Genomic DNA, 22,338 nt, shown 5'->3' with positions numbered 1-22,338 from the left:
AAGCCAGGTTCTCCAGTGGGGTTTTTGTTCCAAGTCCTCCATGTCCTTAGACCAAATTCTCTCCTTACCCATTTCTTTACAGGAAGCCTCCCTAGCATCAGCACATGTGACTAAAAAGAGACAACACATTTCTGTATATTTAGAGACAGCATAGTGTCCTTGAGTATTGAAATTTCACTTACGAGGAGGTCATTTTTATTATGTGTTTCCCACATCTAAGCTGCACTGCACTTCTCTGCAGTTACAAAAATGTAGGGGGAGAGGAGAGGGCAGATAAGTCTCATACTGAATGAGTCAGCTGGATGCAACCTTTTTAATTAAATGGAACTTAGCCCTGGAGCTAATGAAAATCTCTAGTTTAATGTTACCCTTATCGGATTTTAATTTTACACATTGGAGTAGAGAAACGATGCTGCACAGGCATCAGCATCATTTGAATCGTGAAGCTAAGGAGCTACAGGAAGGTGCCGTTCATGGAGATATGTGTGTTCCCAGCAGTATCCTCTGCAGGCCTGTCCTGAGCACTGGCTGAGTAGTTTCTAAAACTGTTTTAAGCTTCTTCTAAATTAATATGAAGTTGCCTTTAGACTTGAAGCACAGAAGGTATCAGAATGCAGTCGGTGTAGTGCTTTTTCAGCAGTGTGTTTTGCTTGCTAAATTCTGGTATCAGTGAATTGGAAATGTGTAACAGACCCTTTAAAAATGTTGCTGCCTTTGGCAGCCTCATTAATTTAACTTTTATTCGCCCTATGTACAAAACATAGTTTCCAACTCGAAATTTTAAATACCTATTTGTGAAGATAGTTTGAAAAAATAAATTTAAATACTAAAATATATGGCCAAATACATTTTTTCCTCATTGTGGAAAACCTGATGTTATTTATATTTGGGGGGTAGGAGGCTGACAGTTTAAGTAACTGTAGCTTCCGAACCCATCATACACTTTTGCTGAAAGGAGTTCATTGTCTTCCTTGAACACATAGACATATCCCCTGCATTTTACATTAAAATAATAGTTGCATTTGTAAGAAGAAATAAATACTGACTCCTAATCATAATTAAATCGCAGTCGAAAAAGAAAAATAATACATTGTTTTGCTGTGTTTGTAATTTTCAAACTTCTATTTTGTATTAGTGAAGTTTTACATAATTTACCTTTTCCACAAGAAACTTCTGGTTATTTTTTCAGATCTCTGATGTCTGGATAGTGTTTCTCTAACCCCGTGGGTAGGTGGAATTACACATTTCCAAAATTTTGATAGTAGCAAAGCATTCACAGTGAAGAAGTTTTCAGGGCTGTGAATGTACTCAGTGGTAGAGGGCTTGACTGGCACATCCAAGGCCCTGGATTCTATCCCCAGCACCTGGAGAGTAAGGGAAAAAAGAAGGAAAGGAGGGGAAAAGGGAAATAAAAATGTTTTCCACGAGGTTAAAATTTGTTTCTACTGTGAATCATTGAGAAATATAATTGTGATTGAAGGAAACTGAGACTTTCAAAAGATAATTTGACCAGAGTCACTGGGTTTGATACATTCAGTACCAAAAGGATACCTCCTCTGTAAGCTCCAAGAAAGACACCAGAACTGCTTTCACTGCCTTTCTAAGTTGTCCTGGACAGAGCAAAAGGATCCAATTAAAGAGGGAAAAAATAGAACCTTCTATGTCATATACTTCTTAGGACTGCAGTAATGATTTCACCAAGAAACAACACGGAAGGCCTTGTGTTTTCAACATTTTGTTTATTTCTCTGGAATAGAGGAATTAGATATACCTGCAGGGTAGCATGGTGGCTGAGGGCAGGGACTCTGGAACAGACATGAAGAGCTTTAATTCTAGCTCCTCTATTCAAGACCTTAACCAAATCACATGCTTTCTCTACCTTAACTTCTTTATCTGTATGGTAAGGGTTAAAATAAGAGCTGCCTCACTGGAGTATTGTGAGCATTAGCTAAGCTAATCCACGAAAGAGCACTTAGCACAGTGTCTGGAATGTACACAGCAAGGACTCAGTGGAGGTAAGTTATCATTACTGCACTAGTAAGAGAATGCCTCTGAATGTTCTTTACAGAATGAAAGAGCATGCCAAAAATGTACTCTCTTATTATTAAACTCCCGAAATACTTACCTTATATATGAGTAGCAGGTAGAGCACTATAAAACACAAGTGATTTGGATGGTACATTCAAATAGACACTCTTTGTCCCACTTTATTTATGGAAGATTGATTGTGTTCATAATGCATGGCATGCAGTTTCATGCATAATCTTGTAACATTTTTGTCTTAATTATTTCATATTTGTGAAGGTTTAGTCCCTAATAATAGCTCAGAGTCAAGGAAAGGTTTAGCCTTAAACCAACTGGCCCTTTCCTTCTGTCTCAGTGCTCTTTCTGGTTTGAGTTTTCTCCTCTGCTGTCCAGGATCAGCCACCATCACTTCCAGGCCGTCACCTACACTTCACCTGCTTATAGCTGGTAAAGACTAGGATGCAATAAATGCTCAATAATTTTTTCTTTTTTCTTTCTCTTTTTTTTCTTCCTTTCTTTCTTTCTGTAGTACTAATATAGGCCCCATGACTTTCAAAACAATAAATAAATTGATCAAAAGGGTGGATGTTAACTTCTGAAGTCCATTCACGGTATTCTGGCTTCATTTGAAATACAGAAGCATTATTTTGTTAAAAGTAGACAGAGCAGCTATGATTGTAGATTAGTCAGGTCCAGCAATAACTGCGTCTTGTTAAAGAGTGTTGTTCTGCACCCCCAAAGTAGAATGAAAGTGATGAAAGAGAATTCACTAAGGAATTCCCTAGAGTCGTCTTCAATGTAAAGGAAAGTGCCGCCACAGTATGGACGTGGACACTCGGGATGATATTCTTGTTCATTCTCGGATTCATTCATGGATTCATTCCTTCACCAATCATTATATTTCACGCACACTTCTAATTGCTAGGATATATCCAGTGAGCAAGACAAGCAGAATACCTCCTATTTTTATGGCATGTACATCCTAGCATGAAGAGATAAGCATTACAAATATATTACAAGATAGTTACAAATTATTTCAAGATACAAGACATATTGCAGTATTAAGTCCCATAAAGGATATAAAACAGCAGTTTGATAACATGGGAAAGGCAGGTACTTTAGCCAGGAGGTCAGCAGCAGCCCTATCTAAGGAGGTGGCATCTGAGCTGAGATCCAACTGATGAAAAGGAGCCAACCCTACAAACAACTGGAGTAAGACTCACAAATGCAAAGGCACTGGGGCAGAAAGGAGGCCTGACTTATTCTAAGAACAGGCAAAAAGGCTAGATGGCTAAAACATGAAACTGAAGACAGTGTTACTCATGGAGCTAAAGAGATGAGTAGGGACCATACTCATTAATCTTTTTAATGATAAGCAATTTAAACAAATGTGATATGATCTAACTTTGCATTTAAAGTATCACCCTAGCTGTGTAACAAATACCCGAAGGCAGGTGTGACTCAGGGAGCCTCGTCCATGGATGTTGCAGTGATCTGGATGAAAGTGACAGTGGCTTGAACTAGGACAGAGAAATCCAACCAGAAAGCACAGCGGGGTAGAAGAAAACAGCCAGTTGATTTAGGACTATAAAATTACAGGGGCTCTAAAGTGTTTTTCTGCAGATTTCTGACAAATCCCATAAAACTTGAGTGTCTAGTGATTTAAATTCATTGAGTGAGAGACACTGCAATTTCCTTTAAAAGGCATTTTATTTTTGGTTTGTAGGTAGAATACTAGACAGAATCAATATTATTACTCATAGCTCATTTGTTTTTTCCTGCGGACCAGCACCATGCCAAGCTCATTCCGTGCATAACTCTCACTGCAGCTCTGCAGAGTAAACGCATTCCTAACCTCCAGGTGACATTAAGATGAGAAAGGCCAGGGAAGCCTTCTTCGTGGGTGTTATCACTTTTATCTAAATGGCTCCCTCTTCATACATGCATAGTATTTGAGTCCACAAAAGTGACTACTGTAAAATAGTTCACATGTAAGATTCCTAACAATGGAATCATAAAAGCAGGCAATAAAATTTTAGTTATTTTCAACTCCTCTGGATTACTTAATGAAAACCTGTCCATCAGGCATAGTGTAAAATATGACTCACAATTTAGAACACTGCTTAGAAAATCAAATCTTAACACTGAACTTACAATTAAAGCATGATACATGCTTTTTAAAAACTAAAAGGGACACCAAAACTTTGAAGTAATCATCATTAAATTTTTATGGTTCCTTAAGGGAATATAAAAATATGTGAAGTAATTTACAAATTAAATATTTTAAGTGAAATATGCTTTCTCAAAACAAGTCAAAATTTATTGAAACCTTATCTTCTCCTTATTAATCAGGATACAAATAAGATTCTGATACTGATAGATGATCAGAGCAGTTTATTGTTGAGAAAAATCAAGTTCAAGTGATGGACCATAGTGCAATTAAAATGTCACAGCAATAAATTGTGAAGTGGGACTAGTTGGCCACAGAGTCATGAACCAATGTGATTTATTGTTCGTTCTTTTCTTTTCCTCTAAACAAGTGCTGCTAACTGGCCAGGATTTGCAAATCTTTAATTACTAACCCTGTGCCATAGATCTTTATGAGAGTGATTTTTAAGTTAAAAAATGTTTTTAATCTCTGCTGTGAAGCACAGGGGAGATTAGAAATTGATTCAATATTCATCTTAAAATGAGAAAAAATGAGTTGGGGAAAGGCACGCTTTATTCTTGGGAAGATGAAAAGTTTCCATGTTACTGATGTTAATCATCTGTTTTGCTGACCACTGAGAAAAAGAGAAAGCCAAGGGAATTTTTCCTTTGCAAGCAGCTTTCATTTTCATTACTTATTTTTTTTTAATTTGTGCAATTCAGTTACTTTTTTCCTTTTTTCTTTTCTTTTCTTTTCTTTTCTTTTTTTTTTTTTTTTTTGATTCTGTGTTTGTTTTCCTTATTTCTCATCATCACTTCATGTGGGCAGTGAAAATTCAGAGGAGCGACAGGCAACTTTCCTGGGATTCCTGGGCCATCAACCAGTGCAGCCTTCACGTAGGCCACCACCATAGTCCGCACCACCCTGACCATTGCAGCGCGCCCGCCCTGACCTTCCCGAAAGCGCCTCCTCCAAACAGCCCTCGTAATGTTCCAGCCTTTCTCCTCCGCTTTTTGGTTTATCCTGCTCAGCCTTTTCTCCTCTAATTCACTGCATCTTTGGCTTCATGGATGTTGCGTGTTTTTTTTTTTAATAATATGTAGCATGTTATTTCTGACTTCTTTGATTTCATTAGAAAGCATATGTCATTAAGGATGTAAATATTTAAAATGTGTAATAGGTGGTGCAGCAAATAACAGCTCAGTACAGATCTTTGTGCATGTGAAATCACTTCTGGAATTTATGTCAGAAATTATGAAAATGATTTTGTCTTTGAAGCACTAAGTTGTTGTTCATGGAGAAAAACTTGATTTAATGTTTTTGTTTTGTTTCGTTTGGGACCAGGGATCAAGCTCATGACCTCATGCTTGCCAGGCACTTGTGCCGCTGAGCTAAATCCCCAGCCCTCGGTATTTTGTCTAAGGCAAAATCCATAGAGTCTTTGTGTCCCCATGTGCTGTGGAGGAATCCCACTGCTCCTCAGTACTTACAAATGCTTGCCACTCTGGGATTCTAGAGCACTGCTCCTCAGGCCTGCTGTCTGTCTGGTGGGGTAGCTACTAACCATTGTTCTGCTTGATGTGTGCTTTCCGGGTTGTTACTTGTTGGCAAGGGTGGCAGGCTCGTGCTGCCTGTGAATGCTCTGTGCCAAGTCTTTACTCTCTTACAGCAGCTTTGGTGTCTTCATCGTTCTCTCCTACCTCCATGAGTGCATACAGCCTGAGTTCTCTGAACATGGGGACTTTACCTCGAAGCCTCTACTCCACTAGCCCACGTGGAACCATGATGAGGAGGAGACTGAAAAAGAAAGACTTCAAAAGCTCTCGTAAGTGAAACATTATCCAATTGTAGTCATTTGGGCAGCAGCAAAGGTATGAGCATCAAAGTCCGACATACTAAAACTTATGGGGAGAGTATTTCAAGGACTTGAATGACCAGGCAGATACTAAGAAGCCAAAAGCTCTGGGCCGAAAACCATGACATGATACTCATAATTTAAATGATGATTGCATCAAATATAACTCCATACTGAATTAGTTCACACTACGTTACTACAACATTTTATTTGAGATTTGTTTTCTTGCTCTTCTGATGTCATAACTAAACATGTGCTTTTTCTTATAAGACTCCTTTATATTTTGGGTGGCTTTTTAAATCTTTGTTTTTACTTTCTTATTTCCTCTAAAACAATTTTATGAAAACTCTACCCAAAACAAAAAGAATCTCATGCATTTATTTAACGTTATAAATTTCACACTGTTATATTTACTGGCCTCTCCCAAAAAACAATGATTAGTTTGAACATTTCTTTCAAATTATATCTCAATCCCCAAATTTCCATTATTTCTTCATGAATCTACTTCACTGAGAACCACTTCTCTCACATCTATTTATTATTACTCATGGCACTGGGTTAAGGATAGAAGAATGCTTATCCTTATAGCAAGCATCCTAAAGTGTAGGAACTACAACTATTATTCCTGAAAATATTAGTTTCCAGAACAGCCACGCACAATACAGAGTAAGCAAGACTGGGAAATGAAGTTGATTGCTTGCTTTGAGGTAGCTGGCTGTATGTATCAAAACAAAGTTAATCGAATACCTAACCAGAGAAGAAACCCTAATCACTCCTGCATTGTAAGTGTCTGTTGAGGAAGATCATAATCCTCATCATACTCACAAAATTTTGAGAAGAACAGAATACTTACCTTTCCAACTAGCTCTGATCCTAGATTAGAGAAGTGTATGTCTTGCACTGTACCTTTTTTGGTGAATGCGATGCTAATTGTTGTAACGAAACCTAAAGAAGGTGGGAGTCTCTTTTCTTGCTTTGCTGGGGAAATAAAGAAATAAGGAACACTTACTTAGTTACTTGAATAAAACCAAACCTAGATACGTCCTGGCTGGTATTGACAAGAGCATATTCTTGTGAAGGGAGTGGTTATGTTTTGACTCTTCATCTTGTTTGCCAGAGATTCATTGACACTGCAGGATCTCTCACCAGTCCCTTCAAGGCCACCAACACTGTGAGACACCATCTGTCATCCACACGGGAAAGTGATATAATTATAAGAACCTGAAGGCTTCTTTACAAAGAAAAGCATAGCAAATGATAGAGCTTTGTGGTGTACTCATGATTTTGACTTACCCGTCCTTTTGAATATAAGGAAAATTTTCAACTTTAGTATATGAAAATGACAAATTTGAAATTAGAAAACAGAAGATTGAACAAGGAGCATCTAGAGTTTCACTCAATTCTTAGCTGAAACTAAAATAAACTCTACTACAGGAGGAAAGTAGTTGAGGGCAACATAGTGAGGTGGTTATGAGTCTACCAGGGGTGCAGAACCTATGGTACCCACTCCATAGCAAGCTCTAAAAGGTTCACCATCACTGATAGACTCTAGACCCAGCAGGTTTGTCATCCTGAGGTCGTCACTTTCTAACTGTAAGATCTTCACAGATTTCTTTAACTCTCTATACCTCTGCTAAAAATGAGGCTAATTACAGTACTTATCTCACTAAGCAACTGTAAAGATTTTATGAGGTTTTGTGTCCACACACACACATGTATATCCTTGCTAAAACAATATCTAGTGAACCACAGGCACTATTACCTATTTTGAGTAGTTAGTTTATCTATTGTATACCTCAATATGAATTGTCCCATGTGACATTACTATCAAATTTAAACATTTTCTAGAGTGGTTACTTTTTGGTGTAACAGGTCTTTAGGCTTTCCTATAACGTCATCAGGGTTTGAGAAGGACATTTATGTACGGAATGTTTTTACATATAATTGTTTCACTGCCGTACTCCTCGTTGGCAGAAACAAGCTAACAGTCCTCAGCAGGAAAGAGCAATTAAATAATGTTTGTGCTTTTTCAGAGACTAGCCATTTATTTGTGCTAGGTAAGACTTGCTGTGTTAATTAAGGCCATTAGTGAATATAAATGTATGATAATATGTTTGCCTATGACAAGCTGATATTTACATGTCTTGAATTTTGTAGTAGGAAACAAAACTGAAGCCAGACTGTCATTGATACCTACAACCAAGTCATAATTTTTCTCTTGAATCAGCGCATTATTCTCCGATGTAGGAGAAATATAAACAGAAATGCAGTTCAAGACATTTTTCATTCATGTTTGCTGTAGACATTAAGCACACCAGATCACCACTAAGTATGGTTGAGGAGATCATAATTTTGCATTTTAGTCAAACAATAAAGCTCCAAATGCCATGTATTTTCATTTCTACCTCAGAAAGACTTAAAAACAATGATAGTTGCCAAATTCTGTAGAAAAAATTGAGAATTTTTTTTTTATTGCTTACACTTGATATGGTCATCTTAGGTGTAAAGGTCTTCCTAAGTAACTGAGAATAAAAATTTTATTGCCATTTTCATTACACCCTGGTTTATTTTTCCTGTTTTATTTATGTCTTTATTCTGTGCCACCATTTGCTGCCCACTTTCTAATACTTATGTTTCTATAGCAACCAGGCTATTTGTATGGATGGTGAATCGTGGTAGAAGTCACAAATATAATAAAAATCTCTGCTGAATTGGTGATGAGTTGAAACCAGAGGTTGTAAAAAACATACACACACACACACACACACAAACTCGCGTGTATTTCCAGTGCAAAGTAAGGACAGAGCCAGAAAAGAATAAAATATTCTTACATAAGTATGAAAACATTGTGTATCATTGACCAAAGGGGAATACAGATGGTCTATGACAATATTATGTGAGGATTAAACAAAGAACTGTTATGTTTGTTTCTTGGAGAGAGCAATGAGTATCCTGAACTCACAAAGCCCTGCAAGGGTTGGAGAGTCCTGTCATAGAGAAGCTCTGTCCTCCTGTCTCTGAGTCTCACCTGCCTTTCTGTCACACCCCTTCCTGTCCTCTTGTCTTCCACGGAGGACACAGTTCCTTCCACAACCCCACCATCCGCCTGTCATGGCAGGATGACTAAGCAGCGGCTCCAGCTCGTTCCTTTCTGCTTCTATACACAGAGCCCTGTAGGCTTCGCTTCTTCCCAGACTTTCTGAATTGCAGCAAATCGCAGAAGTTAGAACAACACATTTCCAGAACGCTCCTTACTTCTTTGGTTATCGTCAACTACTACTAGAAAGGGTGAAAGTGAGAAAATTGTTTAAAACTAACAAATTTTATAGTCCCTTCCACTAACAGCTAATGGTAAAAGTCAGCTTATCTGAAAAGTGACTGTGCAGGAAGCCCTCAAAGGGAGAGGCTTAGATTAGAAGCTGAGGGGGCTGGGGATTTAGCTCAGCGGCATAAGCGCCTGCCTTGCAAGCAGGCAGTCCTGAGTTTGATCCCTGGTACGAAAAAGACAAGAAAAAAAGATTAGAAGCTGCCTCACTCCCCACCCCACCCCCATTTGGAGAGGAAGATATCCACCACCTGTCCTACCCTTCCAAACTGAACCACATGACCTGTAGTGTGGTGAGTCTACCAAAGATTGGCCTAGTGAGACAGGAATGTCAAATTACAAGGTCAAATAATTAAATACATTACATTAGTAAACCTTCAGGGCCTCACCCTCTACACTTTTTAAATGCTTGTCATGTCTGAAAGTAAACAGCCTCCTAAATTGAATGTGGAGGGTTTTTCATCTTTTAGAGTCCAAAGCTTGAAAATCATTGGCTATCTTTGATTTCCCCTGAAAAGATAAGAATTGGCAGGGGGGGTGGTCATTCCCTGAAAACCTAAAGAGCTATGAATGGAACTTTTAGGATTTGTGAATGGGAACACAAAGAGCAGACATGAATCCTGAACACAGTCTGGACACACACCAGGGAGCCAGACTCAAATGTAGACGTGTCAGCATTTCAGTCATCTTTGTCTTCACATTGAGTAGAAGTAGACACGTTGAAACACTGCCAGGAGCTCATAGCCTGTTGCTGACTGCTTACCACACTGGAGTATCTGCTATGGGAAGGGGAATTTATCAAACAAACTTTCAAGTAGAGGATTATAATCATGTTTATTTTATTTGTTGACCACATTAATAGAAGCCGATAATTGAGCTCATCTTTTTTCTCCTTCGAGTAATGTTGGGTTTTTTTTGTTTGTTTGTTTGTTTGTTTGTTTTCACTTCTCATCTGTAAGTCTAAAATTTATCTTTTTCATATTTGGTAATGGTTTCTAAGACTCTGATATATATGTTATCAATACAATTTCGAATGAAACTTTACACATTCAAAGACTAGACCCCGTTATGTTAGGGGCCTTTTAGAGTTCATTTCATATATTTGTGATATAAATTATAACTATATAATTACAAAAGCAATCTATAACATAAATTTACTTTAAGTCCTAAATTAAGTTGGCTAGTAATTTTTATCACATCAAGTTTTCACAGGTAGAGCATATGGAAGTAATGACACCATCATTTCTTACTTATATTTCCAAAACCTAAAGAGTATAATTAATTCCTCAACTGTGCCTTTCAAAAAATTACAGGAGGTCTCTCTTTTGAGGGCTTCACTCTCTCTAATCTACTTTCACCTATTTCTATTCACTTGACCTGTTTCTTCCTGGTTATTTCTTAATGGAGATGGGAAAAGGATGATTTTTCAAACAGCTTTTAACTCAGTAGTCTCAAAAGTCTAAATCAAATTGAGATATTGAGTGGAAAAAATAGTGATGTGAACCTATAGAAAGATTCACATAAAGGAATGCTATCTTGGTTACTTTTCCCTCATTTCTGGGACAAAATTCCCAACACCCTAAATTAAGGAAGGAAAGAGCTATTCAGCTCACAGTTTGTGGAGGTTTCAGTCCATAATCAACTAGTTCCAAAGCAGGGTGGCATGGCACAGGGGAAACAGTTCAACATAGCAGAAGACAACAAAAGCAAGAATAAAGTGTGGGGGCACAAGGAAGTGGGGAACAAGCCTCTTTTTCTCTCTTATATTGTTTGCAGGCTACCACCTGACCCCACCCCAGGATGGGTGTGGCAATCACACCATCTCCCTGCCCTCCTCTTGCACAGGATAAGGATGTTTACAAAAGACCCTGGCTCCTTGCTGAGTCACTTAGCTAAACTTCTCAAGTTGACACAGTGTATCAACCATTGCAGAAACATTGCTGTTAGAATTCAAAAGCTTTCCTAGAAGGTGACTAGAAGTAACCTTACATGGAGATGATGCCCCAACATTGTTAAAAGTGGAAAGAGGCACAGTTCTCTAGATCTCTACCAACAAAACCATATTTTCTAAGTGACTAGTGGGTTTGCGTCACTAATAGCAAAAAGTATAACATGGCGTACAAAGTACACTGAACATCAGCAAAGCTACATAGAAAATTATATGAATTAATATATGATAGTACCTGTGTCAGATATTGGCCTCCCTGTATACAAAGCCTAGGATTGGAGAATACTTCTAATATACACATTACAGGCTACTTTATCTGTAATCTAGCTGAGAGAGAATGATGATACTGTTTCCTTTCAAGGAAAAGTAGGGTGTTTTTCCAATTTTTTTCCTCCTAGACAAATAACCCGCCTCACCTTGCCTTACCCTGTGAGCTACAATGATCTACCATGTTTTAAAAACATAAAGGCCTGGGTCCTGAATAATGACTTCTAATTATTTATGGTTACTCAGCACATTCTACGTGATGTGTTAGATCCAGGAAGGAAAATATAGATGATAGTACAAAAATTGATTAATTCCTCATTTGTTTAGCATTTATTGAAAGCTCCATGAATTAACATCTCAAAAATAATAAGCTCTGGCCCCAACATTCCAAGAATTCAGGATCAAGTGGACAGAGAAGCAACCACATAAAAACCTGATAAAAACTTGAAAAGGAGGATATGTTAGAAATGTGGAAAAGTAAATACTTAATTCCATTTAGAATTATCAGATAAAGGGACATTGAAAAGCCAGGGAAGGAACTAACAAATCAGAAGGCACAGGATATTCTAATACACAAAAGTGTGCACACAGGCCTGGAGCATGGCACACAGGAGAGAGGAAGGAAGAACTTGGGACTGAATGTGTGGGAGAAGATGATCTTAAGAATTTTGCATGCACTGCTAAAATTGAAATATTTGTTTCATAGAAAATGAGATCCATTGAATCATTCAAAACTTTGCCTATTAGAAAGTCCAAACTGGTGATAAGCTGAAGCTATGTTAGATAAGATACCAGACCAGGACACACTCAGGATATCTGTACAATCATGTGTTCTAGTGCTGATGAAGCTCTGTTCTAGGGGACCATGTAAGTTGGGGCTCATCATGAAGGAAAAGTTTATCTGGTAATAATATCTACAAAGCACCAAGCATGAGAGGACCCTGAAAAGTATTAGAATACGTGATTAAAAAAAATAATGAAATATTATATTTTGAAAATAAAAAGGTAAAAGAAGACCTATGCATCTTGTGTGAACTTAGCAGCTGGTGGAATCTGAGATAATAGAGAACCGTAAGTCAAAGGTGCTTTGAGATTTCAAGCCTGAAAGACCATAAACATGGTAATCTCACAGGAATAGAGGAAAGGAAGGGGATTTACTTAATTTTAGAAACACTATCTTTGAGAAGCTGATGGAAGATATTTACAGATAGAGTGTCTACAAAGTGGAGAGGTTCATCACTGAGACTTGAAAAGACGTAAGGTAGAGTTGAGAAAATGCATGGAGAGCTCATGTTATAGGCACATAGAAGGTGAAGGAGGAAACAGATGAGGAACCTTAAGACATAAATGCATTTGAGTCTCTGTTTTATACACAGAAGAACGCACAGGAACTGGCAGAGAATGAAAATGTAAACTAAGAAATAAATTTCATAGAAACTAGAAAGCAACTCTGAAAAAACAAGATGTTCCCTAAAGCCAGTCACTGCAGAACCGCTAGAATAGATGAGGCCATCAATTTTTGGCTATTACAAAATCATCACTGGAACACTTCCAGGAAATAATGAAGAATGATTACAGAAGCCCTTTCAGAATCAGTACAAATCAATAGAAATCAAAGGTAGAGAAGTGGGTGAGAACTGTTAGAAAAAGCAGCAAGAGAAAGGCTCTGTGTGGCACAAAATTGCAGACAGGGAGAAAGGAAACAACACTTTACAAAATAACTAAAAGGAAGAGTTAGCCCTGAGATAAAAGGATGCTTACGTCAGAAGTGACAGAAAAGGAGAATGGTTGATGGTTCAGAGAAACTGAAGTTGAAATTAAGTTTATTTAAGGAATACTTCTCAGAGTGGTTGGATCTCTTCATTATTGTATGAAATGAAATAAAGAATAAAGTTTGATCCTTTAAGGAAAGAAATGTTTGAAATCAATACTATAAGAAATCAAATGAGTTGCCAAAATATTACCCTACAAAGGATTCTAGGGTGTAAAAGAAAATAATGTAAAGTTATAGTGATTTTCTCTAACATCCTTCAGCAACCTAGTAACAATCGTAGAGTTGGCTGAGTACTGCCAGATAGTGTGGTGTACAGGAGTACAGCACGGGAGGGTTAAGGATCTCTGAGAGTAGCAAATGCATCACTGAAATGATCCTCAGAGCTCCACGTGGAGTGTGAGAGGCAAAGATCCTGGAAGACTAATAAAGGATGTGTGATGAGGGGGACTCAGACACTGAGAACGTGGAAATGTGTGCACTTTGAAGGGAGATGGGCTGCACCAACAGCTGAAGTACGATGAAATTACTGGTGACTTAGAGATTGACGCAGCTGAAGAACCACAAAGCCAGCGTGCTAAGGACATCATGATGAGGACAGGGAAAAGCCCCAGGTTAGAGGACTGAAAGCCCCGGGTTAGTAAACTAGGACTGAAGACCTGAATTCAGCAAGGAAATAGGGAATTTTGAAAAGTAGAAAGTATAAGTTTGAAGGTGAGGCAAAGCAGAAATAAGTACAGAACAAGAGATTTAAATAGAAGTCATTGGAGGGAAAAAGTACTGCATGCAGGGGGCAAGGTGAAAATTTCTCTTTCCTGGTCCCACCTAGGAGTAAAAGAAATGGCTTGTCATTGGAGGGATTCTGGTGTCATTAGGTTTCAATTAAAGTAATGATGCTAGAAGATAAGTTTTTGAAGAAAGAGATATATCAGCATGAAGCCTTGGAGGCAGAGAGCTTTCTCTGAGAATACAGGTGGCTGAATTCAGCAGGCAGCACTAAGAGACGCCTCCAGGAATGGAGTGGTCCTTTCATGATCAAATCTGGGGGTGAAGAGGGATAGAGAAAGGAGACCAGAAGGGAAGCTGAGAGAAGAGCGAAGCAAAGAGGAGAAGAGGAGAGATGGAGACAGAGGCAGATCTGGCTGGGGGCTCAAATGAATGTTAGAGAACTGATTGAAATAGGAGACAACAGAGAAACTGGAGGCCCAGTAGGAAGCACACAGACTGAGGGCAGGAAGAACTTATGGCTAATGATTCCATTGTGCCCACTCAGTGCCGGAGGAAGACTGAGAACCATCACAGCCACACCACTTCTGGGGCCAGTGTTCGGTTAATGTTTCTCAAGGCTCAAAGCTGACTGGTTTATAGAAAGTCAATAAAGCTCAAGCACAGATGGCTCAAGTGGAAAACCCATTAGACCAGCTCCCTTTCCCTAGATAGAACAAACACACACAGGTGAAATAGCTTCGCTCAAGGTCCTGGCAGCTGATGCTCCGTCATAGAGCCAACACTAGAATTCACAAACCCTGATCCTGAGGGTGTCCTTTTCCTCCAGCTCCTACGACAGTTCATATTTTGAAGGGTAGGAGGACAGAAGACGCTTCACTGATACTATAACTGACACATGACAAATCCTGGAAGACTCACTTATCCCATTCACCTCCGGCCAGAGGTTTTGCTGGAAAGCCAAAATTCAAACCTCCTGAAATGCCAATGAGTTCTTGTTCAGGGGGGCATGATTTATTTCAGAAATGCTGGTATTCCTGGTATTTGCTTAAATCTAAAGTGATTCTTTTATGCGTTTATCCTTCTAGTGTCTTTAGCCTCTAGCACAGTGGGATTGGCTGGACAAGTTGTTCACACGGAAACCACAGAGGTTGTGCTGACAGCAGATCCCATCACGGGATTTGGAATCCAACTGCAGGGCAGCGTGTTTGCCACAGAAACTCTCTCTTCTCCACCTTTGATTTCCTATATTGAAGCTGACAGCCCAGCAGAAAGGTGAGACACTTTTGTTTCACAGCATTTTTTTTTCTGCTCTGCATTTCTGGTGCTGTCTGTCTTTTAATGGCTAATAAATTATGCAGTGGTTCAGTGCAGGAAATGCAAGATGTAATGAACTCTGTTCTGACAATAAAATTTTATGTTCTTGATCAGATTTGAGAAGAATTATGAGCATGGATGCATTTATCTAGCAGATTTTGTCTATCAGGAGACTAGAGGCTACAATAATTAAAAAGGAAAAATTCCATACCAAGAAAATCTGAAGTGCATAATTTCTCTGCCATACATTCACCATCCCTGTACACTGACTCAGTTTAGATTATAACAATACTGTGGTTATGAATTATTAATTACTTCTCCAAAATACTGTGGGATTTCATTGCCTACAGTTGTAACTATGAAATAAAAAACAAGACCTTGCTGTTTACCTAAAGTGATGTCCATAGGATTGAGTAAATAAAACCAAATGGTTGTACTGTTTTACAAGGATGAAACAAGATAGATTTGACAAGTTCAACTTAACGATTACTTATTCCGCCTACAATTTATAACATGTGGTTCTAAATTAGATGTGGAGTGCTACAGATCGGAGATAGAGTGATGGCCATCAATGGGATTCCAACTGAAGACAGCACCTTCGAGGAAGCCAATCAGCTCCTCAGAAACTCTTCCATCACGAGCAAGGTCACACTGGAAATCGAATTTGATGTTGCAGGTACAGTCTGGATCTCAAGTCAGAGGCACAGTTTGTAGTAGGCTGCATGTGAATTATATGGGTTATATTGCCAAGAGGGAACTATTTTTTAATATAGCAAACATGTTTTTGTTTAAGAGGCTTGAGGTATCATTTTGAATTGAGCATTGGTTTTGTATTATTCATTAAAATGTTACCATAAGAACAACTGAAAATAAATGTGACAAATGGATTAAGTAATAACCACTGTGGAGATGATTTTAAAAGTCGTGTAGCCTTTATTCTTTCTAACTCCCTCCCCCCCCCCCAAAGAATCCAGATTCTCAAAAACAAGGAAAGTCTGCTTGACCCTGCCTACTTCAGAAAGCACATGAAAGTTATGTAAAGAACGATGAAAATTTATGAGGTGAATTGATACAAGCCCACTAGGCAAACATTTTATCTTTAATGTTAGGGAAAAATTGCATTAGACATTCATTTAAAAATGACAAGGAAAACTTTTTTTCAAGACTATCTTAATACAGTAAAGATTTTTGCAATGCAAGATACTTTGAACTCAACTTTAAATACAAAGACTGGAGGCTACTGTGGGCTCTTCCTTTTAGAATTTCTGCCATTTTTCATTATATACTAGTTTTCCTGTTTTATATTGGCTTATCCCATATTCAGTAGTTCTCAAATAGGATAATTTTTGTCCCAGAGGACATTTGGCAACCTTAGAGAAAGGAGACAGGACAGCAGATCGGAGGAAACTTGTAGTTCAGAGGAGTGTCCTTTCGTTGTTTTGTTAACATGGGAGAGATCTGAGCATGTTGGAGCCTGAAATGAGTAAGAGAGGACGTACACTGTGGGCTCAGGTCCCCAAAGGAATGAGAAGGAAAAGCTTTTATAGAACAAAAGTAGGCAGAGGGGAAAAGCATCTCACCTTTGAAAAAGTTGTGAGCATATAAATACATTTTGGCTCTGTTTAAGTGGCTCCTGTAAGAACCATCAAACACAAAGGTGAGAGGTCAGTAGGTGAGAGGCAAGTGTGACGTGTGACAGTAATTTGAAGTCTCAAGGGAATGGGTAAGAAAGCAACCAAAAGCATGTAAAGCAGTCTGGGGGAGGTGGGGGGACAAGCTGAGGCTGGAAAGTTCTAAGTTTATAGCAGTATCAATCTGTATGATAAATAGGATTTTTTGGTTTTTGGTTTTTTACTATTATTTTTTGTTTGTTTTGATTTGGTGTCTATGTTTGTTTCTTTTGAGACAAGGTCTCGCTATATAATTCAGGCTGGCCTTCAACTCACTATGTAGCCCAGGCTGGCCTCGAACTTACGGCGATCCTCCTGCCTCTGCTTCCCAAGTGCTGGAGCTACAAGTGTGTGTCACCATGCCCATCCAGTTTGGTGTCTGTTGCTGTTTTTAAAATAAATCTTAGCTGCCAAGGTAGAAGAACAGAAAAATAAGATTAGGTTAAGACTTCTAGGAAAGGTTAAACAGAATAAGAGTATGCATCAAAGAAGTTCAAATTATTGCTGGGAGAGCAGATGAATAATTATGGTAATTGCATAATCATTATCATGATAATTTTTACCAAGTTGGTACACTATGGGCTGTCAGGTTCCTGAACAATGTGTGTGCACTGGATCATTTAATCCATGTGACAGCAATGGCAGAGGTTATCTTATTATGTCCTGAGAAAATTGAGGCACACAAAGTTAATGGTGGGAAGGGTAGCATTAAAACCCAAGAAGGCCAGCTCCAAAGGGCACACTCCAGCCCTTACACTATACTGCCGATGTTTAAAAGAATCCAAGTTGGAGAAGGATGAGAGTCAACAAAGGATCCGCCTAATAGACAGAGTGAGGACTTAGAGGAGCTATGGGTCTTCAGGAAGAAAAATGCACAGAGTGAGAAAAAGCACTTGATAAAGGTAATGCAGAGAACATTGAAGTCACAGTGACAGTGACAGATTAAAACTTAGAATTTCAGGGAATGTGAACCAAGGTTCAAGGCAGAGAGGTGAAGTAGAGGTAAAGATCCTTCCACCAGAGTGAGCAAAGGACTGTCTACACAGTCAGATCTCTCACAAAGATGGCGGTGATAAATACAAATGGCAAATAAATGCATGGAAAAATCCTCTACACCATTGGGCATTCGAGAAATACAAATTAAAACACTGAGATATCATCTTACTCAAGAAAGAATGGCTAACATCAAGAAATTAACCAACAATAAATGCTAGTAAGGCTGTGAAGAAATACTGTTCTTGGGAATGTATACTGATAAAATCAGTGGAGATCAGTATAGAGAGTCCTAAAAAAAATTAGGATTAAAGGTTCCATTTGACCCAGCTATTCTCCTTCTGGGTATTTTACCAGAAGAACTGAAAACATCATATCACAGCGTTACATATGCATCCATGTTTATAGTTGCACAACTTGTAATAGCCAGATTTTGGAAACAACCTAAATGCCCATCAACTGAGAAATGAATTTTTTAAAAAAAGATATATTTTTATGCATTGGAATACTACTTAGCCATAAAGAATGATAAGCTCAAGGCTTTTATAGGTAAATGAATACATCTAGAAACCCTACTCATAAGTGAAATAAATCAGACTCATGTGTAAACACCATATTGGCTTGCTAGTATAAGAAATTGAAAGAATGAATAAGATCCAAAAGTTACAATAGGTGTAGTTAAAGGGAAAGAAACTACTCAAAGGAAATTATATTGTCTGATCAATTTTGCATAACTGTATCTGGTAACCTGAGCAACTATTTTGAAGATAACAAAATACAATATAACAGCCATTGTTAAATTCCTATCTTCTTGGTTTGAAATCCTGTATCATGATTGTCTTCTTGTTATCATTCTGCTTTTGTTGTTTTTGTTTGTTTGTTTGGTTGGTTTTTTTGCTTCTTGGTTTTTCTGAGGTTTTTTTTCCTCTTTAAAATTAAAAACAGTTTTAAAAAAGTGTTTTTAAAAGACGGTAGTGTTGAGAGGAAGTGGGAACTGGAGCCGCCTGCCCTTGATGTGGCAAACGGCAATCTGAGTGTAGGACTTTTGCAGAAGCTGCTACCTCTGCCTCTGTGGCTCTTCCCTGACATGTGTGAGTGGTCTGTGCATTTTAGGCAAGTCCTTGTTCGAATGCTACTAGCTCAGATGAACCTTCTTCCCTCTCCTTCTCCTCCTGCTAGATTTATAGTTCTTCTTAATCTTTATGCTACAATGCTACATGCTGTATATTTATTTGTCTATCGTCTCTCTTTTCTAGTTGAGAAAAAATCTGTGATGTGAGAGACTGTGCCTTTCGTTCACCAGTGTACCTCACGTTTCCAAAACAGTGCCTGCTCTCGGTCAATACATGGTGAATGAATGCACAATTGAGTGAAGGAAGCACAGTTGCCTCTCCTGAGCCAGTGTCAGGAATTTCCGTTTGTATCAAGGACTGAGTTCAAACTCATTTTCTCTGGAGTCCCTGGTGTCTCCTGGCTTGTTTCTTTCTGCAGTCTCTTCCATTTGTCTCTGTATACAAGTTTTCCCTGTTTATGGTACGTGGTGGTGCCACGTTTGCTGAAGTGTCCAGTAAATTCTAATCTCTAATTTTGGGAGAAAAAATCTAATGGAGCAGCTTAGTTTTGGTGCCGCTTCCTTTGAATAAGCTGCGACTAAGCACCAGTCAGATGGAAGAACGCTGTAAGAAGCATCAGGGACCACGAAGTTATGGTGTTTAAACAAGGAGGGTGTCCGGCAATCCTGAAGTGTACTTACTCCAACGAGAGAACGTTAGCAGTGAAAGGACTCCCTCACTTATTCATAAATGAGGAAGCCAAGGCTCAGATGGGGAAACTGAGGGTCACACTGCCAAATGAATAGTAGTTGACTTGTAGCCCATTTCTGCGTATCATACTATACTGACTCTGATGAAAAAACTAAAAAAAAGGAAAAATGTTTGAAAAACTTAAGGGTGTTAGAGCTGCCACCATGAAACAATTCGAGCAGGCTTCCTGAAGCTCTGCCCTACTGACACTCTCTGCCGCAGGCAGGAAGCTGCCTTCTGAGCGGTTCACCATTCTGCAGCACTTAATCACCATAGCTGAAAGACCAGCACAATGTGACCTTCTTCACAAACTGATCTGTTTTCTTGTGCTGCAAATGCATTTTCATTTTGCATATCCTTGAAATGTGTTCATTGTTTAATACATAATATATATATATATATATATATATATATATATAGTTAATTTAATGCTTTAATATCTTGGGTGTAAGCACCTAAAAAGTAGGAACTGTCTTAAACCAACTTTATTCAGTACCTTGCTTGCTTAATAAGAGACAAGAAAAAAGAACTTAAAGTCAATTCACCTTCCCTTGTTTGTTCCACAAAGCAACCATTATAAGTGGACAGAAACGATCTATGATGGAATAGATCCATCCATTATTCCATCCTTACTTCCTCATGGCAGACGTCACTAATGCGTATGACTGTTCTGCTGAATGCAGGCACAACGTCAGATTTTCAAAAAAGCATTCTAGTTAGTCATCACTGACCTACTGGAATGTCTGGGAAACTGTTAGAACCATCCTTTTTAGCTAGTCAATAAATTGGGACACTGTTAGGGAATCTCTGGATGTGAACTATTTCAACTTCTCTACTATAATCTTACGGGAGCCACAATCTCCAAAATTCTTCCTTGGAAATACTTTATATATAGAAACTAATTGTTCAACCCTTTGATTCTTAAAGATAAACCATCAACTTTATATAGATTTTAAGTGGCATAGAGATGATTTCAAAGATGACTGTGAATACGCTTTTGCTTAAGTTTTATTGTTTTAAATCGAACTATATAAACAATTTCACAGTAGCATTAATAGGAAGTAATTTTAAATTGAAGGTGCTCGTGATACTATCACTCTAATAAATAATTTTAAATGATTTACATTCCTTACCAAAATCTGATACCATAAAGTCTATAAATTGTATATAACAATTTATATTATCCATTGATTAGGTCTTCTTTAAAATACCAGTCTACCACAAAATGCAGGATTACCTGAAGATCCTTCTTTAACTCTGAAGTTACTTGGTTGGCGAAAATACAGCTTTGGTCTGCAAGGAAGCTTCACTGAAAACCCTATAAGATGTTTGCCATTAGTGCTGGAGCCCCTGGTGCTTTCCTCTAAGTGGGGGGGGGGGCAGTTAAACATTCCCACTCCTCAAGGAGGTGTGCAGAATGATGAATGGTGGTTATCTTACTGTGCCAGCAATAAATGCTTCAGGCAAGAATTCAGACAAATTGGAAAGAAGAAAACCTTTTTACCCAAAAGTGTTTTTAATTATAGTATTAACAAAGATAAAGCAAAACCAGGGACGGGCAAAATAATCACATGGAAATCTAAGAAAATAAACATTGTTTGTTTTCAGAATTATATTTACTTACTCTAAACCTGTTGTTTTTCCAAATATTGGGACCTTTCCCTCCTGGGTGGTTTTTTTCAAAACTCCAAATTAAATAGGCCTTTCCTTTAGTATCCAAATAATTATATAGGGAAAATGCTAAATATAAAATAAATCATATTGGCATTTAAGGATTAAAATGACCCACAACTTGATCAAAGAGATTTATTAGTTGATCTCTGTTCATCATTTTGAATATTTCAGATCTTATGTCATCAAAACTGATCCATTACTGTTTTCCAGGAAATGATAATATCTCTTATTAATCTTGGTCAGGCTTCCCTGCATTAAAAATTTATAAAAGCAAAATGTTGTTATAGTAACTATGATAAATGAGTGTTTTCTGGGCCCTGTGATTCTAAGACGTCAGTTGCATAAGGATAACATCATGGGCAAGATTCTGTCTACATACATAAATACAAACATACCATGTACTCCCCCTCCCTGTTCACAGAGAACTTGGTTGTAAACCAGTGAGACTAAAAGAATCACACATACGTGACATGGGTTCCACATAGAGTGCAGCATCATGTGCACTTAACTTATGGACACTTGTGTGCTTTATCCAAGGAATCCAATCATTCATTCCCGTTCTACCCCTAAGCATTTGTGTGGCACATTTCTGCTTGATCCCATCCCATTTCCTTTACCTGAATCATGGTGTTCTTTAAGGAACTTTGATCCGCAACAATCGAAATACACTCCAGCTTGTGAGCAAAACTGATCATTTCCAAAGGCCCTTCTTCCCCAGTGTGCATGATAAGTCTTTTTGAAATGATCTCTTTGGAGATGGAAAGAAAATGTCCATTAGCATCCCACTATATTGACGAATGAGAAGGATTCAGGGAA

The 22,338-nt window shown here is 38.2% G+C and overlaps 1 protein-coding gene across 13 annotated transcripts in view; it reads left to right on the top strand.

Annotated features, from left to right (window-relative positions):
• The window catches only part of Grip1 (glutamate receptor interacting protein 1), a 633,384-nt gene that overhangs the window by 528,907 nt on the left and 82,139 nt on the right, over positions 1 to 22,338 (top strand). For 8 of the 13 annotated variants that reach the window (XM_063255091.1, XM_063255088.1, XM_063255086.1 and 5 more), the window contains 4 exons: positions 5,003 to 5,158; positions 5,844 to 5,999; positions 15,155 to 15,341; positions 15,914 to 16,059. In XM_063255091.1, coding sequence (XP_063111161.1) covers positions 5,003 to 5,158; positions 5,844 to 5,999; positions 15,155 to 15,341; positions 15,914 to 16,059 — 645 coding nt within the window. The remainder of the gene's footprint in view (positions 1 to 5,002; positions 5,159 to 5,843; positions 6,000 to 15,154; positions 15,342 to 15,913; positions 16,060 to 22,338) is intronic. The other 5 variants (XM_063255092.1, XM_063255096.1, XM_063255090.1 and 2 more) reach the window with 3 other exon arrangements.

This window comes from Cavia porcellus, unplaced genomic scaffold (genome assembly GCF_034190915.1).
Source record: "Cavia porcellus strain 051 isolate PalLab524CR breed Dunkin Hartley unplaced genomic scaffold, mCavPor4.1 scaffold_8, whole genome shotgun sequence".
NCBI classification, from domain to species: Eukaryota; Metazoa; Chordata; class Mammalia; order Rodentia; family Caviidae; genus Cavia; species Cavia porcellus.
Note: the sequence above shows the minus strand (reverse complement) of the source record. Positions and strands in the feature narration are given on the sequence as shown.